This window comes from Panthera onca, chromosome C1 (assembly GCF_046562875.1).
Source record: "Panthera onca isolate mPanOnc1 chromosome C1, mPanOnc1 haplotype 2, whole genome shotgun sequence".
Lineage (NCBI taxonomy): Eukaryota > Metazoa > Chordata > Mammalia > Carnivora > Felidae > Panthera > Panthera onca.
This window is the reverse complement of record NC_138346.1, coordinates 34553623-34580595: the sequence shown is the minus strand read 5'-3', so window position 1 is coordinate 34580595 and position 26973 is coordinate 34553623. Positions and strand designations below refer to the sequence as shown.

General features: G+C 35.6%; 1 protein-coding gene across 6 annotated transcripts in view; it reads right to left on the bottom strand.

The window, feature by feature from the left end:
• Positions 1-26973, bottom strand: part of TRAK2 (trafficking kinesin protein 2) — a 65104-nt gene that overhangs the window by 16927 nt on the left and 21204 nt on the right. For 3 of the 6 annotated variants that reach the window (XM_060622944.3, XM_060622945.3, XM_060622947.3), the window contains 8 exons: positions 19203-19492; positions 14564-14758; positions 7067-7143; positions 5214-5330; positions 3980-4189; positions 3030-3108; positions 1432-1562; positions 677-751 (listed from right to left, as the gene is read on the bottom strand). In XM_060622944.3, the coding sequence (XP_060478927.3) occupies positions 677-751; positions 1432-1562; positions 3030-3108; positions 3980-4189; positions 5214-5330; positions 7067-7143; positions 14564-14758; positions 19203-19293 (975 nt within the window). In that variant the 5' untranslated portion in view covers positions 19294-19492. Of the gene's footprint in view, positions 1-676; positions 752-1431; positions 1563-3029; positions 3109-3979; positions 4190-5213; positions 5331-7066; positions 7144-14563; positions 14759-16278; positions 16322-19202; positions 19493-23071; positions 23232-26973 lie in introns of those variants that run through there. The other 3 variants (XM_060622946.3, XM_078451016.2, XM_060622948.3) reach the window with 3 other exon arrangements.

Sequence of the window (26973 nt, the reverse complement as noted above, 5' to 3'; positions counted from 1 at the left end):
CATGAAACAATTTCAATACAAAGACTCCAAAACAAACTAAGCAAGGAGAGTGTATACATATATATTTCAAGTCACCAGAATTAGGGATGTCTTGGCCAGAATTATACATAAATATGATTTCTGAAAAATCTGAAATGTAAAAGAGTACACGATTTTCAGAGTATTTCTTCAAGTGTGGTGTGTGGACTGGATCATGTAGATTCTAGACCCTTATTCTAAACCTACTCAATTGGAAACTTTTGGGGCTGCTGCCTGGGAGTCTCTATTTAGGACTCATTCTGCCAGGTGATTCTTAACGTATGCCAGGGAACCACCAAATTGTATCTAATACATAGAATTTTTATTTGGATTGAAAGCAAAAGATTTTTGGTGTTTCTTCTGACATATTTGCAAAAACACTTATTAGAAATTATTTTAAAAACTGTTGGGTTAAGGTAAACTGGTAAAAGGGTCACATATTCCTACAGAATCTTACATCTGTTAATCAAGAAAGATGTCATGTTATTAGTTTTAGGGACAGAATTTTTAAATTGCTTTACTTCTTAGATCTCATAATTTAATCTCTTGCTATTTAAAATCCAGTAATTACCTTTAATCATTCTTACTCATTAAGATGAAACAAACTCTTCATTCTTCTCCCCACCATATTACACAAGATAAAGGAAGATTTGATTACCTCCATTGTCAGTTGTCTTTGGGCATCTTTGGAAGCTTGTAGGTGAAGTCTCAGTTCCTCCTTCTCAATCACATGCTAACAACATTTTAAAAGAGACAAGTGAAGCCTTTCCATATAAAGTACAGGCCACTCTCTTTTTTTTAAAGACATCTTTTTTTTTTTTTTTTTTAAACATTTATTTATTATTGAGACAGCAAGAGACAGACCATGAGCAGGGGAGGGGCAGAGGGAGAGGGAGACACAGAATCTGAAGTAAGCTCCACACTCTGAGCTGTCAGCACAGAGCCTGACGTGGGGCTCGAACTCACGAACCGCGAGATCACAACCTGAGATGACGTCGGACGCTTAACCGACTGAGCTACCCAGGCGCCCCTTTTAAAGACATCTTAAGAGTGTCTGTCAGGGGTATGGTCTAGAGACCTATAAAAAGCTAACCCTTCAAAAGCCAAATGAGAGCAATAAAATGGGCAGAATACAAAATCTATTAAGGTATTCAGAGGACAATGATCATTTGTCAATAATTCACATCACAACTTTCTAAGGAAAATCTAACCCCACCTGGCCACGAGAAATAGTAAGTTGAAAGTAGTTATTCATATTTCACGACACAGAAAGACTAGAACAGTAATCAGACTAAGGCACTGTAAAGGGGTAGGGAGTGTGTTTATTTTGCTTAATGTATCTAGCACTTAGCAGAGTGCACGGTATGAGGCCAATGCTTAACAAACATCTGTTGAATGAATGAATGAACCTACTTCTTTAACTTTATGCTGAAGATCGACAATTTGAGACAAGAGAGAGGAGATCTCTTCTTGGTACCGAATCAGTTCATCACTCTTCCCAGATAATTCTTCAGTCATTCTGGACATTTGAGCATTTGTTTCACCTGGGAAACAAAACAAAAACTTAAAAATTAATATAAATGTAGGGTAGGTGTTGGCAAACTATGGCTTGTAGGCTAAATCCTACTTTGTAACAAACACTGGACAATACTATGAATGGATTTTTCTTTAACATTAATTTAAAAAATAAACCCAGATAACCAAGTAGAGGAAAATAAAGGTCCTTCTGAAATAGGCTAATACTGAGACCTGAATAGGAGGCAATGAAGCTAAAAGAGGTGACTTGTAAAGGCAAGCAAGCTAAAAGTTTTGCCTCAATCTTTTTCTTTATGAGGGACAAGAAGGCTGAAAAGAGATAGGTGAATTATATATGTTTGCAAGTACCAAAGCATAATCTCATTTATGTCTTTCAGAACTCTTCAGGGACATCAATAAAATCTCATAAACAAAATTAAACTTAACAAATTTAACAAAGGAACATTCCAAATGCAACAGTCACAATCTGTTAAAGCTATGGAGATGTTTCTGTACAAGGGAGACTTTCTGCGATACCTAGCAAACTACGTAAAGCCTCTGAAAATCCTTCTAGCCTAGCATTCTGACAGGCACATGAAATAGAACCTTTAGAATTCCATGCAGGAAGGAAATTTTGCATATAAACATTCTGACATCAAACTCAAGTGGCAAAACTATTTCTCAGTGTTATATACAACTATTTTAAAATTGACAGAAGCTCTATAACAGTTCAAAGGATACTATAAGGAGGCAGGAGATTGGGATCTAAGCTCTTGGGAAAGTCATTTCCTTTTTGTTTTTTAAAGTATAAAATGTGAATAATGGAAGTGCTGATGGAGAAGATTCAACTGAAATTCTTTGTGGTTCTCAAAAATTCTGTTACTCTAAGGTATTACATTCTGACACCAACAGCCCAGATGAATTGGTATCATGTATCATATCTTCTCTTTCAACATAAAATGTTATAGATTTACAGAGAAATTATGTATCTTTCTCTAGTAAAGCCTACCTTTTTCTGATTTATTTTTAAAAATTATTTTAATTAATAATACATCAAACCAAAATATGTTCCTTCATAGACACATAGTTGGCACTTGATAAATACTCATTGAAGGTAAAGTTTTAGGCCATCATTTAAGCCCTGGCTCTCCCACTTACAAGTTTTCTAACTTTGGCAAATCATATTCTTTATAGGACTATTTCCCCATTGACAAAATAAAAGCTTTGGCTATTTTCACTCTACCATGCTATAACTGATAGAAATATAGGCCTTTCTTTAACAGTGATGGCAATGTGAAATAAAACTATTTCTTAAAAGTACATATGGTATTTTGCTTAGAGTTGTGGGCTCAACATGATATTCCAAGACTGTCAGTAATTATTTAAAATTGTTTCTTGAGATGCCTCTACTGAAATCATTGATTTAACTTCTGAGTTGGTGAAATGCCATCAAAGAATTGCCCAAAAACTATGAAAGAAAACGCATTAATACATACGAAGTTCTTTAACACAGTCATTGACAAGTTGTTGTTCCTTCTCTTCATAGGTAATAGTTTCTGTCTTTATGTGACAAGCCTTCAAGAAAGAAAAAAATCAGTGTGTGATAATATCTTCCAATACTTTACAGTATTAACTTAAGAAACCTTTAATTCTCATCTGAATAAAAGTTCACCAGCTGAAAAGGAAAAATAAAACCCAAAAAGCTTTATCTAAAATAAAGATATGGGGTGGGGGGGCACCTGGGTGGCTCAGTCAGTTAAGTGTCAGACTCTTGATTTCGGCTCAGGTCATGATCTCACAATCGTGAGACTGAGCCCCGTGTTGGGGTCTGCACTGAGAATGGAGCCTGCTTGAGATTCTCTCTCTCTCTCTCTCTCTCTCTCTGTCTCTCTTCCTTACTGTCCCTTCCCCACTCATGTGTGCTCTCTCTTCCTCTCTCTAAAATAAAAAAATAAAAATAAAGATATGGGACAGGATATGACAAACATCTCCCCCTCATTCCTCTCAGGATCTTTGCACATGCCTACTCATTCTCTCTGATGCCTCCCCTCCACCATACTTTTCTGCTTGGCTAATCCCTAGTTTCAGCTAAAATGTCATTTAAGTAGGACTTCGATTCTCCCCCATTACACAAGTTCAGGAAACCCTGTAATCTTCCAACATAGTTCTTATCACAGTTATAATTATTTAGTTATTTGTGTAAACTACCTAACATATATATTCTGTGCTGTGGCTTTCTCTATTTCATCTATCAGTTTGCTATTATCCAGCTGTCAATGAATGGGATCTAAGTGACAATGAAAGGCAAATACACACGCCTTTGCTATCACTTCCTAATTGGAATGTCAATAACAAATCCTTAGTTATGCCATATTTTACCTCAATACATGGACCTAAATCTTACAGCCTTTAAGGTACAGGAAAGTGGGAATTCGGGTGAATGTACCTTGGATCGAAGAACCATATTCTCCTCTTCCAGTTCCTTGAGTTTTTCTTGTAGCATGTCCAACTGCAACAAACCTTGAGATAAGCTAAAGGACTCATTGAGCCGAAGAGGTGTAGAACAGCTGGAATCAGTTTCACTCTCTTCAGAGGCAATAGAGACAATTCGAAGTAATTCATCTTTCTTGGACAGCTCATGCTGCAGTTGATTAACCTGCACATCAAAAGGCTTGATTTACAAGATGTTCTTTATTTTGCATTATTTACATGTAATATAGCTTTTAATTCATGGAGCAATTGTTTCTCACCATAAAATAAAATTATAAAATCAGCTGCTAGATTTTATTGACTAAGGTAACAAGTGCTAAAAAGAGAATAACGAACCTCAGATACTTCCTAAGATATGTTAGAGCATTAACTCCACAAAGACACCTTTTTCTGTACTAGGTGAAAAGCCAATTTTTATATTCTATATAAATAGGAATGTAGGAGGAAATTTTCACATAAGATAATGATATATTCACAGTTAAAAACAAAACTGAAGAGGCTTTCAAGTGTCAGAATAGACCCCTCCTTCAAATTCTCATCCTAAAGACTTACACTTTAAAGCTTTTAAGTATAAATCTGCGTGACTTCTAGAAATAGTTCTAGAAACTATTTTTAACACAAAGGCTCAAATGTTATTAAACATAATGGCATTTATAAAATATTAATGAAACCAGATAGTAACAAATTAAAGGAAATTTGAAAAGTAACCATTCAAGTTAATAATAAATTGGTTCTCACTAAAAAATATTTACTGCATGAAATAAATATACTTTCAAAATTTCCTTTTCTTCTTGTTTGGGTTTCTGAATAAAGATGCTTCATTTGGGTATCTATTATTTAGGGTTATTTTTTCAAAATAAATTTAAGATAAGATCACACAGAAAGTCTACACAAAGGGATGAGGAAAAAGTGTTAGAATCTTAGCAGGGTGACACATGTATGATAGGTACTGAACACAGTACCTACCATATTTTTTTTATACTGACTAAGGCAGAGTCACTTGAGCACTTCTCTGTACAATAACATTTAATTTCTCTACTGGTTAGTTCAATGGCTGACAACAAAGTTAACATATACTGGTGTTATTTATCTACCTATTGTTATCACTTCAGGGACACCCAGAAAAATAAACTTTTCTATTGTCCAGTAACTAATTATTTCATGCTATAAATACTTGATCAAAGACTTACTTGATCAAAGGCTTGTCCCAGTTGCTCCTCCAGAGCTTCATTCTGCTCAGACAAGACATGGTTCCGTTTTAAGAGAGCTTGTCCAATTCGAGCAGCTAGTTCCAGATCACGATCCCTCTGTTAAAATACCAATACATCTTTTGAGTACAAAAAAAATTTAAATGGCAGTTTAGAAATTCTGCAATTTTGTTCACTCACAAGGAATGTCCCAGAAAGCATCAAGATTCATTTTAATGTCCAGATACCACAAATAAACACAGGGCTTGACACACATATAGTGTTTAATACACACTGGTCAAATGGATGACGGCCATAGTAATAAATGCAAGAGGGCATTTTTCTTCTTGATATCAAGTGAGATTTATTTTATTTTTTAGAGAGAGCAAGCAGGGGAGAGGGGAAGAGGGAGAGAGAGAATCCCAAGCAGATTCCACACCCAGTAGGGAGCCCAATGTGGGGTTTGATCCCACGACCCTGGGATCATGACCTGAACTGAAATCAAGAGTTAGATGCTCAACTGACTGAACCCCCCAGGCACCCCTAAATCAAGTGAGATTTACTGATCACCCTATTAATTACTCAAGAAACGCAACCTTTAAATTTATAATTTTGGGGAATTAAAAAATCAACAGTCTTTAGAAAATGAGGATAGGGCCTGGCACACAGTGAAAGCCCAACAAATATTTGTTGAGCATTTGTCTATTAAACATGGTAATGATACAGTACATATGTTGAAAAAAGTTCCAATCATGGGAAAGCTTCTATGCATTCAGAGCCAGAGGCTTAGAGGAAAGCATAATCAAGAGCCCTACTGTCAAACTGTTGCAAGAATGATAATGTGAGATAAAAGAGGGGATAGCAGACTAGAAATTTTGAGGTTACAGGTTCTGCTAAAACATAAAGAAGGGAGTCTAAAGAAGTTGGTGGTAATGATGCAGGGAGGCCTATAGAATAGCCAAGCAAACCAAGAGTTACTTGTCCTAAGCAGATGGTGATACTTAGCAAGGGTATAGGAATCCCATCTATGTGTTGGTGGTGAGGACTGTATCCTGTAGGATGAAAACTGTCAATATACATCTAGCTACCTTATATACGAGCATGGGTTCCACTTACATTAATCACTGTATACAGATAGAATTAAGCCTCTATCCTTTTGCTCTATAATACATGAAAAGAGGTAGATGAATTATCTCCAAATTTTCAAGGCCCAATGTATTTCATTTTCAATATAGGCTAAATGGCATACACAAAATCATTCTAGGGAGCTGGGGGGGAGAGGGGAGAAGGGTACTTTAAAGAGAAAGACAGTTTCAAGACCAACTGAAGTTGCAGTATAAGGAGATACCTCTAAGAACACCATTTGGAAGAGATACACTATATATTAAAAATGTCATGGACGAAGTGAGCTCAAATAATAGTCCAAACTGAAAGTAAAAAAGGGAAGATGATGCAAACTGCTGGTATTGATTTGCAATGGAGCTGCTTCTTGAATGGGCTGCTCTGCTCCAGGGTAACAGCAGGAATTTATTAAAATAACAAAAAACAAAAAACAAACAAAAAAAACAAAACACCATCAACTTTTTTTTTTTTTTTTTGATAGCTTTTCTAGAATAAGAAAGCCAGCATCATTATAATAGCAAGAACAAAAATTAAACCCTCTGCAACATCATAACAATAAACTTTAGGAACCATTCTACTTTGGAATGCCAGCTGTTCCATCTGTAACAACCTTATACAAAACAACCCAGAACAAAGACATCCTCCTTTTTCATTTGATGTGCAAACTTGATAGATGTTAAATGATCTTCAAGTTTTAGCTTTTTGTACTGGAGAAAGAAAAGATATATTCTTACCTCTGCCAGGAGGTGTGTAACCATGTCGATGTCATTGTAAGTTTTGGTCATCTGCTCCACCCTGTCTGTGCCTAGAACTGAGACAGTTTAAAACAACTGTTTATAGGATTTAGAAACAACAGAGAATTTTAAATATTCATAATAGTTGAAAGATCACAACGACCACCACCACCACACCAGGCCTTTACAAAAGTGTCATTCAGGAGATTAAAAATATATGTGAAAATAGAAAATAGACACTCAGAAAACAGACCAATTATTACAAACAAAATATATATCATACAATGAATTAAAAAAGTATCAAATGATCATCAGGCAACCACTTCCTATCTCTTCCTCCCTCAATAAGATTAGAACTTTGGTCCACTCACATTAGGGACTGTGGCCCTGAAGAATGGATTAAATCACCAATTATTTTATACCCTAATCTAAATTAAAGTTCCTGAGGGGTGACTTAGTGAGGGGTTATGCTATTACAAATGAATTTAATTAGAATTCTGATGTGATTATCTTCAATATCTATGATCATCTATCATGTGAGCTAAAATCAATAAACAAGGAATAGGACTTGTAGGACTTTTTATAGTTCTGTTATGAGGCATAATCCTTTTTAGTTTAATTAATGATAATCTCTATCATATCTAGGCCTTTGCTATAAGATAAACTGTATAATACACTATTACTTGCATAATTTAAGTCCAGTAATTCTGCATTAAATTCAGGAACTGTCGATACATTGCATATTATAGCTCCAAAGAGAATGACAAATATGACCCCAATGATTCCACAGTCACAATAAGCAATACCTTTAAAAAAAACTATTTTTTTAAATGTATATTTTATTCTTGAGAGAGACAGAGCACAAGCAGGAGAGGGGCAAAGAGAAAGGGAGACACAGAATCTGGAGCAGGCTTCAGGCTCTGAGCTGTCAGCACAGAGCCCAATGCGAGGCTCGAACCCACAAACTGTGAGATCGTGACCTGAGCCGAAGTCGGATGGTTAACTGAGCCACCCAGGCACCCCAATAAGCGATACTTTTTTAAGCTAATGATGCTTAATAATAATAAAAAGAGATCTTATAATAAAAGAGAGATCTTCTCATTCTGGAGTGCATTACATGAAACAGATCTGTGTTTGATTTAGACTGATTTTACAATTAGTTTGCCTTGAAGTGTGAAAAAATAAGAGGCTTTAAAGAAGAAGTGCTGAATTTATGGATCTGAGTGAACTTGAATAAGTCACTTAACTCTTCCAAAATTCATATTCTGTATTTATAATATAGAGGTAATAACACTCATCTCACAAGGTCACTAGGAGAATGAAATACGATAATGTAATGAGCAGTATTAAAATACTATTAAGTGTTATACTACTGTTTACAGTTACTGCTCTTAAACACATCTGGTATGTGTGAAATAGCCTTGATTTAAAATTTTCTGTAAATAATGCACTGTATTGGCAGCAGATGCTATGATTTAAGTCACTTGTAGTTCCTTAGTCCATCTTAACCTTGAGGTTGCCCAAAAGACACCATTAGACATGTTTTACTTTTATTTTAGCTTTTTATTTTTCTTCCTGGCAAAACTGCTTAAAATGAATCTGAGAACTACCTAGAGCTTAATTATTAATGACAGTTTTATTCTTAGGTAAAAGTAAAACAAAGTGCTAGATTGATAGTGATATGAGATAGAAAACTAAAAAGATCTGGATAGAAACATTTTCACCCCACAAGGATTTATATTTACAAGCAGAAAAACTGGCTCTGTAATTTAACCACTGGGATACGGGAACAGGCCCACGGAATCTTCATAATTTACTTACAGTGTGAGGTCTCCTCTACTTCTGGCCTCAATAATAAGCTAAGGGAAAAAAATCAAACCATATCTATGCTCTAAATTATTAACAGAAAACTAGCCAATGATTGCAAACCCAAATGTAATCCAGGGTGATAGGTCTATCTCTAGACTCTAATTTAATTGATTTAGAGGAGCCCCACAGCACACACAGTAAGTAAAAGATGCCCAGGTGTTCTGATGTGGAGTTAGCAATAAAAACTACCAATTCAGGAGTAACACTCCAAGCAAGAACTAGGAATCCTAGAGACTCAGTTAAAAAAGTTTTTATAAAACTAATTTAAACAATATATGACATAGTTTATGTTATATGATTGACCAGAGTTGAAGATAAAGTGGTAATTTTATTCTGAAGTAAAACCAGTAAGTTAAGGATGTAATAAAGAGCTATGAGCTACAAGTCACACATGAAGAACAGGAAGAGAAAACGAAGGACACATAATACAGAAAAGAAATGTATAGAATAAAACATATTTTACTGAGGAGAAACTAATAATAGTGAGGATAATAATGGGGTGATAACAACTCCCATCTCACAAGGTCATAAGAAAAAAATTGGGTCTGCTCATTCTCAGTAATGGGCTCTGCACCATGCTGCTGTTTCTACCACAGTCCTACCAAGATCAGAAGGCCTTTATCTGATGAAATACTGAGTATCCATCTGTGAATGCAAGTTACAAAACAACACAGATCCCAATTTTGTTTTTAAATCGTGAGCATATCTTATACACATTGATATAGAAGACAGGCTGGAAGGATACACATTAGTGGTTATCTCTGGGTAGGGATTATGGTTGATCTCTTGTTTTCTTTCTTTTGCTAATTTTCCAAGAAGATAAATGTTATCTTTGCAATAAAAAAATAGCAGCTCTTATTCAGAGGTTTCAAAAAGCAAAAATGAATTTTCAAATGCCTAAATATTTATTATGGCGATGAAGTTAGATAATACAACCAGGATTCTACAATTTTTGTTTTATTTTTATTTTTTTGGATTTTTAAAAAGTTTTTATTTATTCATTTTTGAGAGAGAGAGAGAGAGTGAGCGCGCAAGCAGGGGAGGGGCAGAGACAGAGGGAGACAGAGGATCCGAAGTGGGCTCTGCACCACTGCACAGACAGCAGAGAGCCAGATGCAGGACTCAAACTCACGAACCATGAGATCATGACATGAACCAAAGGCAGACGCTTAGCTGACTGAGCCACCCAGGCGCCCCGCCAATTTTTGTTTTATGTGAAACAGTCTATATACACTACCGAGTCCCAAAGGCTGGGCCACCTCAATTACACAGAGCAGCTCAACTGATGTCAGTCACAAAGCATACAGAAACACAATGAATTCCTCTCTGCGGCCTTATCAGTTTTGTCTTGTCTTCTTTAACACAGTACTCCTGGTAGCTATGCCACTTGGGAAGATTCCAAAAGTAGGGCAAAGCTCTTAAGTTTACTCTTGGCATTTAGGCAATGCAACTAAATGTTTCCAAAGTGATAGACTAAATCTTCACTGCAATTCTTCGACTGAAAATGCAGAGCCAAGATGACTGATTTTATTATAATCAATCCTATTAAATCTTATTTTCCCTTCAGTTCTCAGCTGTTAAAATGAAAATGTTATGTGGTACAAAAATTAGCAATGTTCCTTTTTTCCAGACATGAAATTCCTAACTCTCTCTAAAAAAAATTATACATTAGTGGGGATGATAAACGTTTTTACTGAACAGTCTTGCAACTTGGTTTTATAAAAGTTAATTAACATTCAACATTTTTGGTATAATATTTGGAGAATTTAACATTCCTGAAAAAAATACTGGAGGGGGAATATACATAAGTCCTTTACCAATCCTTACTTTAAGTTCTAATTCTGCATAATTTCACATCAACCACCCAATCTCACATTTTTCAGGATGAGAAGGGCCAATGTTAATCTATTTCGATATCTCTGTAATTTATATGAGATGGTGCTTGATATTTCTGTCAATGTTCCTTTTCAAGGTCTAAAGTTTTTACCACAATTACTGAAATTCAAAAAGACTCCTAGGGGTCCCTTGGTGGCTCAGTCAGTTGAGCATCCGACTCTTGATTTCGGCTCAGGTCATGATCCGAGTGTTGTGGGATTGAGCCCTGCATTAGGCTCCGTGCTGAACGTAGAGCCTGCTTGGGATTCTCTCTCTCTGCCCCTCTACCCTTTTCCTCTGTTCATGTTCTCTCTCTCCCATAAGTAACTAACTAACTAACTAACTAACTAACTAGACTTCTAATCTCTCCAACCCTCTCACAGCAAAAACCCTAAAACAAAACAACAAAAAGCAAAAATGAAATACACACCTCCCACATGGCATAGTAAAAGCTGCAGAGCTCCTGATAAGTACAGACAGGTCTTACAGTTTTAACCCCAAATAAACAACTGCTGCTCTTGGTGTATACTACAGATAATATTTCTGCAATACAAAAAACTGCCTTCAAAAGAACTGAGGACAAAAAGAAGGCATCTGATGATATGTACCACCTACGACAGCCTTTCTCAACAGGGTTCCAGGTGAGAATTAAGCCCTACTGATAATGATTTGAGTGAGACAATTTTCTCAATTCTTCCATGGATAATACTCGATGTCTTGAGGCATATGAGTTAATTATTTTGTGGAACTGGTTGAGAGTAAATATAAATCTGCTAACTTCCATTATCTGACTTATGGTTAATGCTTCCTGAACATTATCAGTTATATTTCATTTCCTGACAGTATAGTCGTTTTTTTTTAAGTTCTGTACTTTATTTTTTTTTAAGTTTTATTTATTTAAGTAATCTCTACAGCCCAAATGGGGCTCGAACTCATGACCCTGAGATCAAGAGTCTCATGCTCCTCCAACTGAGCTAGCTAGGCGCCCCAGATTAATAATTTTTGAGGGCAGACCTTGAGGAAAAGTATAACTTTCCAGCCAGAAGTAATTATTTCTACAACCTTCTTTCTCTACAAAATTGTACAACCTCCCTAATTCCTTAAATCCTCCAATTAACATCACTGTGAAATGGCCACATAGCTTTGGTTGACAATGCTTTATACTGGTGGCTCTCAAATCTGCGTGTGCATCAGCACTACCAGGACTTTTAAAACACAGACTGCCATGCCCAGTCCTAGAATTTCTGGTTCTGTAGATATGGGGTAGGAGCCCAAGAATTTGCATTTCTAACAAGTTCCCAAGTGATGTTGATCTCTTAAATAAAACTTATAAAGCTAATCATTTCCGCCAACCCTTTTTCTTACACATTAGAAAGTGGTACAGGTGATCCCTTATTCCCAAATAAAAAATACTCTGAAAAGCAGATCAGGTTTCTATTTTTAGCCTTAACATGAACAAATGGTACTTTCTGTTATGATGTGCTCTGACTTCACTGCTTGCTCCACAGCTCACTCTGGGTCTCTCTCTTAATAAAGTTAAGAAAATCCTGAAACGACCTGTTCTGCATGCAAAATATTCTGTATCTTAAACTTTATATATGGCAGGGAGTAGGATGGAATCATTTCTTGGACCCACCCATTGCTCCCAAGTGTTCTATTTTAAAAGTAAACAATCTCTTCCTGGTTTGGTGGGGGCTTCAGAGAACAACCAGTATCCTTTCATCCACGTGAGGTAGGCTCACAACCCCAAATCCTGCCCATGTTTCCCTCTGAATTTATTTTTCTTCTCACAGCTCTTTCAATTTCTTTGTGTTACGGAAGTTTCTCTGCCTGGGCCACCTCTTTTTTATTAGTTGTTAAAATTCATTTTAATGAACACAAGTATCTACTGGCATGTGAGGGAAGTATGGATTAGAAGGGGCTGGAGTAGCACCAAGGAGCTAAACCCTAGGATGGCCTGTCAGGGTACATAACAATTATTCAGAGCCATGGATCTTGATATCTTAAAGGGACAGAAAACTGCTAGAAAGGGTCAGAGAATGTTTTATATCTTGCTTTTTAAAACATTGGTCAATTTGCTAAATGAAGTAAATCATTTATCTTTTATATTCATAACATACAAATTCATAATGAAGTTTATTTATATTTGAACGAACTATTAACCCAAAGAATTGATACTTTTAAAATAACAGTGAAATTACAGTACAGAGATAAAGTATTAGTGGACCAATTATAATCATAGCTTATTTGCTTCATGACCTTAAGTATATCATATAGTCCAATTTTCAAATTGCTGAAGTGAAAATAGTACATTTAGAATAAGGGAATCTGTACCATCCTATTAATCTCGAGTTTTAAACTGCTCCCTTGAATACTATGGTTTGCTTTGTATAAAGTCCTGAAAACCCAAGTATTTTAGAATTTGATTATCATTTATTTTCCAAAATTTATTTTTATTTAACATTCTCTCTAAAAGTAACTCCGTTAAATCGTGATTTAAGACAGCTTTCTAGCTACAGTTCCATCCTCTTGTGGCATATATGACAAAGAAAAAGTAAACAAAGGGGCACTTTCTGTGCCACTTTATCAAAATAGTGACAAAAACTAAATTTATCCTGATGAAATTCCAGTTTGAAATTTTCTCACAAATCTAAAAATGTATGGAACAAAGAGAAATGGAAATAAAAAATAAGTACTTTTCAGAAATTCGCAAACAACTTCTCAAACTTGAAAGTTAAGAAAACCTTAAGAACTTTAATAGTCAGCTACTTATAAGAATTGTTGAGGAAGAAATAGTTTTGAGTTTCTTGATATTCCATTTCAAGTTTAAACAATGTTTATAATTTTTTTCCTGAGTGGTACGTAACCTGGTTCTAGGAAAACTACTAAAAGCAAGTTAATGATTACTATAAAAATGATTACTAAAAAAATTATTATGAAAAATGAGCATTTCACAACAATCATTAAAAACACTGAAGCACTCACTGGGAAAATGTGTAGGAACTGATGCAATGTCATATGTAACTCAAATGAAAACAATTTTATCAATTTATATCAATATAATTTATCAATTATATCAATGTTGAACTTATAGACTTTTCTTATATATCCAACAGCTACTATGCATATATTTTTATAGTGAATGAATAAAAAAAAGTCAGCTCAACCTGAAAGCAGATGTTTGGAATGAAGTCAAAAGCAAAAAGGTCTTCATACTTTAATTATTAAAACTACTTATGTATCCAAAAACTATGCTTCTTAATGACTGACACAGTTTCTATGACTGTGTTTAACAGGAAATATAAAGTCAAAAAGCTGATGGCTCAGTATATCAAACTACTGATATAATAAATGCTTTGAGATATAAAGGAATTTTAAAATTTTAAATTAAAATTTCAACTACTTTTTTTAAGTTCCTTTTTCTACTCAGTCTGAGAACAGTATCAAATAAAAGAAAGAAGAAATGGAAATATCTGAGTATGCCTGCAACCACAGACACTCAGAGTTGTAAAGAATGACAAACCTACATTCAGACATAACACAGAATCATCTCTTTGTGTTGTTAAATCAGTTTGAGTTCAAGTAGGTACACAATGAACAATGGCTAGGAATGCTTTTAAATGCTTTTTAAATGCTTTTAAATGACTTTTTAAATGCTTTTAAATGACTTTTAAAACTTTTTAAAAGTCAACACCAAGATACTTATCATCTTTATTTCAATGGACAAAGTCTAAAAGGCTAAAAAATACTCACTCATATAATGGAAAGTCTCTTCAGCAAGGACTGGAGAGAGGGCATCAGATGCATGCTGCTGCTGGTGTGGGGACCGAGTCCAGTCTTCATTTTCATATAGAAATAGAGAGTCCACTCTTAGCTTATACTGGGGTAGCTGTTCTTCTAGCAGACTTACCAGCTCAACTTCAGGGAGATCCTCATTGGAGCAGACATCTAAAGAGGAGATTCCATGTAAATGAATCCAAAATATTCCAATTTACTAGTTATAGAGAAAATATCAGTGAAATTAGTTTCCAAAAGTAGGATAACCACAGAAACACTAGTCGGGATAATTTCTCCAATGATTTTTACTAATATATGCTGGTACTATATAGTTGGTCATTCTCTAGCTTTTTTTAATATGAAAACTTCTATAGCAAAAATAATACCATGAATTTTAATTATAGTCTATTTAAAAATATACTGCCTGGGTTGCTGGAGGGGAGCTGGGTAGGGGGATGGGCATTAGTGAGGGTACTTGTAATGAGCACTGAGTGTTACATGTAAGTGATGAATCACTGGGTTCTACTCCTGAAACCTCTACTACATTGTATGTTAACTAACTTAAATTTAAATAGATCAATTAAAAAAAAACCCAGACAGTTCAAGAAAGATACATATATATATATTGCTTGGTGAATATAACTATGTTTTTAAAATTTTAAATGAGTTTGGACACATTTCATATTTCCTCCTTATCAGTCTATTTAGTGTTGCTTAAAAGAGATCTGACCTCAAATAAATTATATACTTGGGAGAAAAAGGCAACACAAAACAACCACCAGAAAATAGCTAGTTCAAAAGGAATAAAATGACATGTTCTTTAATAACAGAATTTAAACTCTGTGGGAGTATTCTTTAAACTTTAGAAAAACTATATTTCAGTATATTCTCACAGCAGTTAGACATAAAAAATAAACATTTATTGGCTAAATGTTAACCAGTAATATTAACATTTCAGCAGTGTTCTAGCACTAGTACTGGAATAAGTACTTTACCATTTTTATTTTAAAGATGTACTACATTTGAAGTCCTGAATACCTTTCACATCACTACTCTCTCACCCACACACCTCTAGCTACTTCCTGCATATACATCTCTGAACACACTTGGCTTCTCTGCCTTTATTCTGTGTTTGCTCCTGGCTTCCTGTTCCAAATACGGCCCATCATTTAACACTTGCCAAATTTAGCAGTTTACCAAAAAAGTAAACTCATCCCTTTTAACATGCTTAAAATAGAGAAAACACAGGATGTCATATCAACCCTCACACTTTATAAAGAGATCTGATATTTCCTTTGTGGGTAGTATAAAGAAATATATTCTAACTCTGGCAAAAAACAACAAAGTTCGTTTTAAGAAAACATCTTAAAAGAGTAAATTTCTACAACTTGACCTTAACAATAACAGTTTAATAAATCAAATATGAGGAAGTTAACAATATCACATACCCCATTCACATACCCCTCTTTACCCAGGACAAGCAGTGACTTCATAATCACAAAGATGAGATATATTATCACATAGATGAGGTACATTTAACTTTAAATATGGTTCTAAAGAAGCTCTCAACCCTTAGCATATCTCTTTAAAAGCCTTAAAAATACAACCAAATTTTATTACTACAAATTCCATGCGATTATCCAATTTTTTCCTGCCATAAATATATCACATACAGATAGTGTAATACTCACAGGAAGAGAAGTTGACTATAAATACATGCAGACCTAAAAACGGCTTGTAGGCAATTCAGGGGTATAATGGAAATGAAGAACAAAATTTAGCATTCATTAATAGAGCCATTATTTCCTAGAAATTGTCTTTTAATATGTACTAATGAAATTCTAATGAATTATTTATGAATTCTAATTATTATTGAATTCTAATGAAAATTTAAGGTTACCAATTCCCTACTTGCAAGACGTAATTTTAAAAATGAGTACACATGGGTCACCTGGGTGGCTCAGTCAGTTAAGCATCCGACTCGATTTTAGCTCAGGTCAAGATCCCACGGTCATGTGACTGAACCCCACATGGGGCTCCATGCTGAGCATGGAGCTTAAGATTCTCTTTCTCTCTGTGTCCCTCTCCCCTCCCCTCTAAAATAAAATGAGTATACAATCAAGGTTTAGTAGGCTAAATATCCTTGACTAGCTCCCCCTATTTGCTTCTGTGTTTCTAATAATGTGCTATTTACTACTCTCCTGCTTATCCTCTTTTCTTTTTCTGATTTAACATACAGTGTTAGTCTTGGCTTCAGGAGTAGATTCCAGTGATTCATCACATATAACACCCGAGCTCATCCCAATAAGTGCCCTCCTTAATGCCCATCATCCATTTTCCCTACCCTCATAAACCCTCAGTTTGTTTGCTGTATTTAAGAGTCTCTTAAGGTTTGCCTCCCTCTCAGTTTTTATTTTCTTTTTCCTACCCTTCCCCTATGATCATCTGTTAAGTTTCTCAAATTCCACATATGAGTGAAATCATGTGATATCTTTCTCTGATTATCCAGTCTTAACAATTCCCTTGCTAACATTTTATCTTTCAAATGTCCCTTCCATATGCCCAATTTTTTGTAGCCACATTGTGCTATTGTCCATATCAAGGACTCCTCTTGTTCCTCTTGAAGAGCCTCAAAACTGGTTTGCTCGCATACACTCAAATTTTCATCTACATCTTCATATCTACATTGTGTCACTCTCCTACACAAGGCGAAAAGAGGTCAGAATTTCATCTAGCCATTGTAGAAAACCCTTATGAACAGGTGGGATAATCAGTAAAGATCTTAGGCCATACCTACTGGTAGTAGGATTAAATTAATGCTAGAACAAAGCATATTACAGTATGATCTAAAGTGTGATCTAGAGACCCACATAACAAAGATTAAAAACAAGCCTCAACAAACCACAAGAGACTCTTAAATACAGAGGACAAATTAAGGGTGGATGGGGGGGTGGGGGAGAGGGAAAATGGGTGATGGGCATGGTGGAGGGCACTTGTTGGGATGAGCACTGGGTGTTGTATGTAAGTGATTTGACAATAAATTATATTCATAAAAAAAAAAAAAAAAAAAGGCCAGGTCTCAAAAGGATCAACTTTATCAGCATGTAACTTTAAGGACATGCCAGAACAAATTTTAACACTCTTCCAAGGAAGACAACAAAATCTAAACACCTAACAATGTAACATTCAAAATATTCAGTATTTGGTCAAAAATTACTAGATATGCAAAGAATAAGCAAACTGTAATCCATTACCAGTTGGAAAATGAATCAATAGAAATAGGCTCAGTAATGACAAAGATGATAAAAATAGTAAACAACAATTTAAAAACAGCAATTATTAATATGCTCAAAGATTTAAATTTTTTTTTAAGGTCTATTCATTTTTCAGAGACAGACAGAGCATGGGCTGGGGAGGGGCAGAAAGAGAGGGAGACCTAGAATCCGAAACAGGCTCCAGGCTCTGGCTGTCAGCACAGAGCCTGACGCGGGGCCTGAACTCACGGACGGAGAGATCATGAGCTGAGCTGAAGTCGGACGCTCAACCAACTGAGCCACCCAGGCGCCCCTAATATGCTCAAAGATTTAAAAGGAAAACATAAACCTGATGAAAAGAAACAGAAGTTATATCGATCTTTATAAAACCCGAGTAGAACTAGAGTACAATGTCTAAATTGAAAAACTCACTGGGTAACATTAACAGATTAGACATTCCCCAAATGAAAAGGACAGAGGTAGACTTGAAGGCATAGTAATGGAAACAATCGAAAATGAAGCATTAAGAAAAAAAAAAAAACTGGGGGGAAAATGAACAGATCATCAGTGATTTGTGTCACAGTATCAAGCAGTCTAACATACATGCAATTGGAGTTACAGAAGAGGGGAGATATCACAATAAAACTGAATAAAAATTTGAAAAAAACTTTGGGTTTGGATGGACTTCAGAATTTTTTGGAGTTTTAGAAAGGTAGTGCTAAGCATCTACTATACGATATATAACATCACCAACTGGTTTTGTAGCAGCACCCCATATTTAAATACATTAATACACATTCAGCAAGCAAATATTCACGCTAAGTGAGATAAATCTAGAAACAGCTACACAAGTCAAGCTTTGTGGACCAATGAATTTAAGAACCAAAGTCTAGAAAAAACTTTGAGTATTCAGAGTTGTTTTGATTTGGTCTTACAGATAAGGGCTTATGGGCCCATACCCATGTTTGAATAACCTTTATGTCCTGAGAGCTTCTTAAGTGCCTAAATGTTGTCACGTGCTTGCAAGGTATATAAATGCAAGCAACTCTTTCCTTGTAGGGATAGGAAGATATGAATAGAAAGGCAAGATGGGAAGAGAGTAAGTATGATGCAGTTCCTTCTGACCAGGGCTCACATGGTACAGAAGAATCCAACACAGATGACACAGAAGACACAAGGCAGATTTTGATAATTCAGTAAGGGCCTAGGAGAAGGAAATATTAATTCAGTGGATCTCTCAGGAGATCAGGCTGGAAAGCGAAGCCAGGGTTCCATCATGGTAGATCTTATATACTAGACTGAGGCATCTGCATTTTATCCTGTAAGGAACAGCACTTCAATATTTATTAAACTGGACTCACCAGTGATACTCTCTGAGTCTCTGTGATTGCTATTCATGAGGTTTTCTTCACCTGTTGGTGATGTAAAAATGGCATTCTGTGATTGACTCATGCAGGATCCTTTCTTGCTTTGGTTGATAAGGACAGCTTTGGTGTGAATCAGAGTAAAGGAAATCCATCAAGCCATTCAAAAATGAAATGGATCTGGTCGCATAGATATTTTCTTTTAAACAGATTTTTTCTGATGAGTCAAATGACATCTGCAGCAATGAGTGCTCTCATGTGATTATCATACTCTGGCGAGTCATGACCTAAAACAAAGAACACATCAAATGACTTTAGAATTCAGCATGCTCTTTAATAACAGTTCAATTACCTGGAATCTGTGTCATTAAAAATGTTTTCCTAGTGATACATACAACATGGATAAACATCAAAATAATTATGCCAGATGAAAGTCAGACAAAAACAAAATATATTGTTTATGATTTCATTAACAGAAAATTCTAAAAATGTGAGCCTATCTATAGCAACAGAAAACAGATCGGTGGCTGCCTGGGGTTGGGGGACAGATTTCCAAGGGCAGGAGAAAAGTTTTGGGGATGATGAATATGTTCATTATTGTGACATTTGGTGTTGGTTTCACAATTATATACACATGCCAAAAGTTATCAAATTATTCACCTGAAATATGTGCAATCTAATAATAAATTATAATAACGTTTAAAAAATTTAATGATACTCAACTGTTTAAAATAATACTAATACTACTACTAATAATAATTATAATTATTTTTGTGAAGTCTATAGCATATGTAGAAGTAAAATGTATTATAGTATTACAGGCCAGGAGGAGAAAAATGAAAATATACTGTTATAAGGCTTTTATATTGTACGTGAAATGGTAAAACATTATTGAAGGTAATCTGTGATAAGTTAAAGCTATATACTATAAACCTGAAAATAACCAATAAAATAACTCAAGAATTACAGATAATAAACCAACAAAAGAGATGAAGTGGAATAATATAAAATAGTTTCTCAACTCTGGCACTACTGGTATCTGGGGATAATGCTTTGTCATGTGCATTGCAGGATGTTTAGCAGTATGCCAGCAGAATTCTCTCCCCAGACCTTCTCTCAGTTGTAACAACCAAAAATGTCTGCAAACATTGCCAAATGTCCCCTGGTAGGCAAAAACATTCCCAGTTGAGAACCAATAATATAAAATATGCTCAACCTCACTATAACTAAAATAAATAAAAATGTAAACATTTTTCACCCATTAGATAAGCAAACATTAAGTTTTATTATATTCATTGTTGGAGAGGGCATGGAAAAAGCAGCACTCATACTGTTGATAAAAGTGCAAACTGGTACAAACTTTTAGAAAGGCTATTTGGCAATGTATACCAAACTTTTAAGTGCACATACACTACAATTCAACAATTCTACCACTATGAATTTATAATGTGGTTATATTCACAAAGTGTGTCAAGACGTAGGCACAAGAATGCACATGTGGTTATTTTTTTAAAAGCATATGCACACAAATGGAAAGAAAATATCCATAAAGAAATGGTTAAGGGGCACCTGGGTGGCTCAGTAAGTTAAGCATCCAAGTCTTGATTTTGGCTCAGGTCATGATCTCACGGTTTGTGAGTTCAAGCCCCGCATTGAGCTCTGCACTGACAGCTCAGATCTGGCCTGCTTGAGATTCTCTCTCTCCTTCTGCCCCTCCCCGCTCTCTCTCTGTCTCTCTCAAAAATAAATAAATAAATAAATAAATATTAAAAAAAATTTTTAAGTCCAATAAAAAAGAAGTGGTTTAATAAAGATACATACCAAGGAATGCAATGCATTAAACATATGTGTGTACTTGAAAAAAACAACTGTTATCAGTTAGGGAAACTATTTAATACTGATTATAAGCCTAGCTTTCTATCAAAAGACAGTCTCTACTAAATAGTCTCTACTTAGCAACTTGCAGCTTCTATTTATGGCTAATTCATTCTCATGCATACCATTTACAGGCATTGTAAACAAGAGTCACAACAGGAACAAAATAAAGGCATTAAAAGAAACTGAAAAATGGTCATTGAGGTAGATACAGAAGCGTTCTCAGTAAATGCTAGGCAAAAGAGTTTCAATGATGAAATAGGCAACAGAATTAAACATTACAGAAAAGGCAAAGGGGAAATTTGGTTTAAAAAGAGGGTGCTGAGACCATGGAATCAATGTTAACCTTCTAGAAACCAGTTCAGCCACAAAGTTAGGCCCAGAGCCAGGCTGCTAGGAGTCAGGAAGTGAGGTAGTAAGAATGGAGTTTACTGAGTACAGACCAAGATTTCCAACACCCAGACTTTAAGGTTTACATGGACCAGTAAAATTTGGAAAACTTCTGTGATTATTGGCATAGGGTTGCCTTTTTTTTGAAGAATACATTGTGTAAGGAAAAAAAGACATAATGGAATAAACAACTCCTTCCCAAAAAAGGAGTTATAATTTTTTGTTGACATAATAAAAATTTAATTTTTCTATTTGAATTCAGAAAATTTTAATAAATACAAATTTAAAAATTCTATACTAAAAGGCAACCTACAGAATGGGTGAAGATATTTGCAAAGAACATATCTAATAAAGGATTAGTATCCAAAATATACAAAGAACTTATACAATTCAACACCCAAAATACAAAAAATCCAATAAAAAAATGGGCAGAAGACATGAATAGACATTTTTTCAAAGAAGACACACAGATGGCTAACAGACACATGAAAAGATGCTCAACATCACTCATCATCAGGGAAATACAAATCAAAACTACAATGAGATATCACCTCACACTTATCAGAATGGCTAAAATATAAAACACAAAAAACAACACGTGTTGGCGAGGATGTGGAGAAAAATGAACACTTGTGCACCGTTAGTGGGAATGCAAACTGGTGCAGCCAGTATGGAAAACAATATGGATTCTCCTCAAAAAATTAAAATTAGAACTACACTATGATTTAGCAACTACTAGGTATCTACCCAAAGAATACAAAAAGACTAATTCAAATGGATACATGCTTCCTGATGTTTACAGCAACATTATTTATAATAGCCAAATTACGGTAACAGCCTGTGTCCATCAACTGATGAATGGATAAAGAAGATGCGGTATGTACACACACACACACACACACACACACACACACACACACACAGGAATATTACTCAGCCATAAAAAAGAATGAAATCTTGCCATTTGCAACATGGATGGAACTACAAAGTATTATGCTAAGTGAAATAAGTCAGAGAAAGACAAATACCGTATGGTTTCATTCATATGTGGAATTTAATAAACAAAACAAACGAGCAAAGGAAAAAAGGGAGAGACAAACCAAGAAACAGACTCTTAACTACAGAGAACAAACTGATGGTTACCAGACTGGAGGTGGGTGGGGGGGATGTGTTAAATAGGTAATGGGAGTAAGGAGTACACTAGTGATGAGCATTGGGTGTTTTATGGAAATGCTGAATCCCTATATTATACACCTGAAACTAATAGTACACTGTATGTTAACTGGAATATAAATAAAAACTTAATTCCCACCAACAGTGTAAAAGTGTTTCCTTTTCTCCGCATCCTCGCCAACATCTATTGTTTCCAGATTTGTTCATTTTAGCTATTCTGACAGGTGTGAGATGGTACTTCATTGTGGTTTTGATTGGTATTTCCCTGATGATGAGTGATGTTGAGCATCTTTTAATGTGTCTGTTAGCCATCTGGATGTCTTCTTTGGAAAAATGTCTATTCATGTCTTCTGGCCATTTCTTCACTGGATTATTTGTTTTCTGGGTGTTGAGTTTGGATAAGTTCTTTATAGATTTTAGATACTAACCCTTTATCTGATATGTCATTTGCAAATATCCTCTCCCAGTCCATTGGTTGCCTTTTAGTTTTGTTGTTTCCTTCGCTGTGCAGAAGCTTTTTATCTTGATGAGGTCCCAATAGCTCATTTTTTGCTTTTGTTTCCCTTGTCTCCAACAGGTGCAGTCACTCTGGAGAACAGTATGAAGGTTCCCCCAAAAGTTAAAAATATAACTACCTTACGACCCAGCAATTGCACTACTAGGTTATTTATACAAAGGATACAAAAATGATGATTTGAAGGGGCACATGCACCCTAATGTTTATAGCAGTGCTATCCCCAAAGCCAAATTATGTAAAGAGCCCAAATGTCCATTGACTGATGAATGGATAAAGAAAATATGGTTGGGGTACCTGGGTGGCTCAGTCAGTCAAGCCTCTGACTTCAACTCAGGTCATGACTCGTGGTCTGTGAGTTTGAGCCTCGCATCAGGCTCTGTGTTGACAGCTCAGAGCCTGGAGCCTGCTTCAGATTCTGTGTCTCCCTCTCTCTCTCTCTACCCACCCCCTCACTTGTGCTCTCTCTCTCCCTCAAAAACAAGTAAACATTAAAAAATTTTTTAAAGAAGATGTGGTATACATATATAATGGAATATTATTCAGTGATCAAAAAGAATGAAGTCTTGCCACTTGCAACAACATGGATGGAACTGGAGGCAATTATGATAAGTGAAAGAAGTCAGAGAATGACAAATATCAGAAGATCACTCATATGTGGAATTTAAGAAACACAACAGATGAACATAGGGGAAAGGAAGCACAAATAAGATAAAAACAGAGAGGGAGGCAAACCATAATAGACTCTTAAATATAGAGAATGAACCGAGGGTTGCTGAAGGGGAGGTGGGCAGGGGGATGGGCCGAAGGGGTGAAGGGCATTAAGGAGGACACTTGTTGGGATGAGCACTGAGTGTTACATGAAAGTCATGAATCAATGGGTTCTACTCCTGAAACCAATACTACACTGTACGTTAACTAACTTGACTTAAAAAAATCAAAAACAAAAAAATAAAAAAACTTAAGACAGCAATCTGCAGTGGCCAGTGCAAAATGAAGTAAAATTCAAAAGTATTTCTTTAGGTATTTTGATTTCAACTCCAGCTGTCAAAAATTCATTTTCATATGCAAGATCAGTCTATTGTATGCAATTGAATTCTTCCCCATGTACCTTATTGTCCAAATTGCCATTCCTAAATCAATCACCACAAAGGAAAAGGAATGAAAATTGGATCAAACCAATAAAGAATTTGCCCACTCCCATACCCTGAAACTGGGAGGAAGAAGAAAGCAAACTCTGAAATATATGACCATCAGGTATTTGAACAAAATCTTAATTAGGGGTTCTGCCAACAAAGAAGTGGGGGAGGGGATAATGATTCGTCAGTAGGCAAACAAAAACTTTCTTAAGTCTTTATGTTACATATAATCTTTACCAAGGTCTTTTAAATTATAATACTCCAGAGACCCAAATTTATAGATTATTAACCCGGCAATGTATTTTTAAAAATAGAATGGTAATGCAAATATAAGAATAAGCATGCTAGTGTATAATAGGCTATCTAGTGCAGGGTAAGCAAACTATTGCCTGAAAGATGAATTTGGCCTGCCCCTGAGATAAGAATAGTTTTTACATTTTTGGGACGCCTGGGTGGCTCAGTTGATTGGGCGACCGACTTCGGCTCAGGTCATGATCTCACAGTTTGTGAGTTTGAGCCCCATGTCGGGCTCTGTGCTGACAGCTCAGAGCCTGGAGCCTACTTCGGATTCTGTGTCTCCCCCTCTCTCTACCCCTCCCCTGCTCACACTCTGTGTCTGTCTCTCAATAATAAATAAACCTTAAAAAAATTTTTTTTAAAGAATAGTTTTTGCATTTTTAAATAGTTGAAAAAAAATCAAAGTTAAAATGATTCAAAATGTGTGACAATTATATGTAATTCAAATTTCAGTGTCATAAATGAAGTTTTACTGGAACACAGCCACACTCATTTATTGATAAGTGATTGGGCTTTCATGCCTCAGTGGGAGAGCTTAGTAATTGTGACAGAGACCTTATAAGTCACCCTTTACAGAAAAAGTTTGCCAACTCCCAATCTAGTAGTAAAATAATTCAGGTATTAAATAATCATCTGTCTAAATCAATGATTTCCTAGATCAACTTCTTAAACAGGGTTCCACCCTACATTTAGATACTTATAATTAGATCACTACTTCCTGAAGAATTTCAGTAAAGAATAGGCTTTTATTTCCTACACTTACAAGTGTATTTAAAGTTATTTCAATATATAAGAAAGCATTTTTTAAAAAGTAGTAAGTTATAAATTTGCATGTGAAGAAAGAAGTAGAGAGGAAAGGAAGATAAAAAAGGAAGAAAGAGAGGGAGCAGGAGGGAGATGAAAAAGGAGAGAATAGAAGCCAAGTGCCTCTCATACTGGGCCAAATTGGTTTTTAAACAGAACTATGGTTCTTAAACATATTTTAATCAAAGACCATTGTGAAAATCTAATGATAACCTTGGGACCTTCTGCCTGCCACTCTTACCTACTAGGTGGTTTACTCTTATTATAGCATTCTTACTTTTTCTGTTTTTTATATTTACATGTATCACATAGAAACACAGTCACAAAAAAACTGTGTATAAAGTTCAACTATGGACTCCAGATCTTTGCTCTGGAGGATTGCTTTTTAATTAGTTTTGGAGGTGGTGTTAATTGTTTAGCCTTAACTCTTCTATATAAGAATAAAGAATACCAAGTTGAATACAGAACTAAGTCCATCTTCAGAGTCGTGCAGGAAGAATCTAGACTTCCAGGGCAATCCAGGAACCTGCCTAACCAGAAGACTGTGTACCAGGTCAGAGATGATCTGGAAATGATATGTTCTTTCCGATGACTCTTTAGAGCTAAGTAAATAAACCCTTTGGATGTGCCCTAGTCTAGATCTGAGTGCCTCAGTAGGATTAGTTTGGAGTAGCAATGCTGAGCATAAAACAATGTATGCACCTTGGCATCAGACAAACCTGAATTTTTATCTTATTTACTGGTCTTCTGACCCTGAGCACATTATTCAACAGTTCCTCATTGTCAAGATGGGAGTAATAATTTACTCTTTATAGGGAGGGTCAGGTATGAGAACTACATAAAAAATAGAAATTCCTAGTTTGGTACCTGACATACAGTAGACACTAAAATGCTCATTCCCTTCAGCTTCCCCTTTTGTTTGGGCCTAAAGAAAAGATGATGTCTTCTGCCTAGTATTTCTTAAATTTCTGGCTCAACAGCCAACTCTGAGCTCAGAATAGCTACCCTGTTTAGACTACTCTATAGTCTAACGATTGAATAATCTTCATATATAAAGAGAAAAGGACTGAGCAATAAAGTGACGGGTGCCTTATAAAGCAGGACAACTGAAGAAGATTTTTACGGAAGTTCATTCCTTCAAGGATTCTGGGGAAGAGATGTTACAATAAAAGTCTTAACTATAACTAGTACCTTTATTCATAGCATAGAAGCTATATTGGTTTCCTACTGCTGCTGCAACAAATTACCAAAAATTTAGTGGCTTGAAACGACACCAGTTTGTTATCTTACAGTTCTGGACATCAAAGGATGAAGTGGTTTCAATGGGCCAAAACCAAGGTATTGGAAGGTCTGTGCTTCTTCTGAGGGCTCTAGGGAAGAATCCATTTCCTTGTCTTTTCTAGCTTCTAAGTCTGCATTCCTTGGCTCAGGAATGCAGGAAGGTGGCTCTCCACCTTCAGAGCCAGTAGTAGCAAAGCATCTTCAAATCTCTCTGCTTCTACTGCTACAAAACCTTCATCAAATCACTCTCTACCTCCCTTGTATAAATATGGACACCTATGATTACATTTAGGAC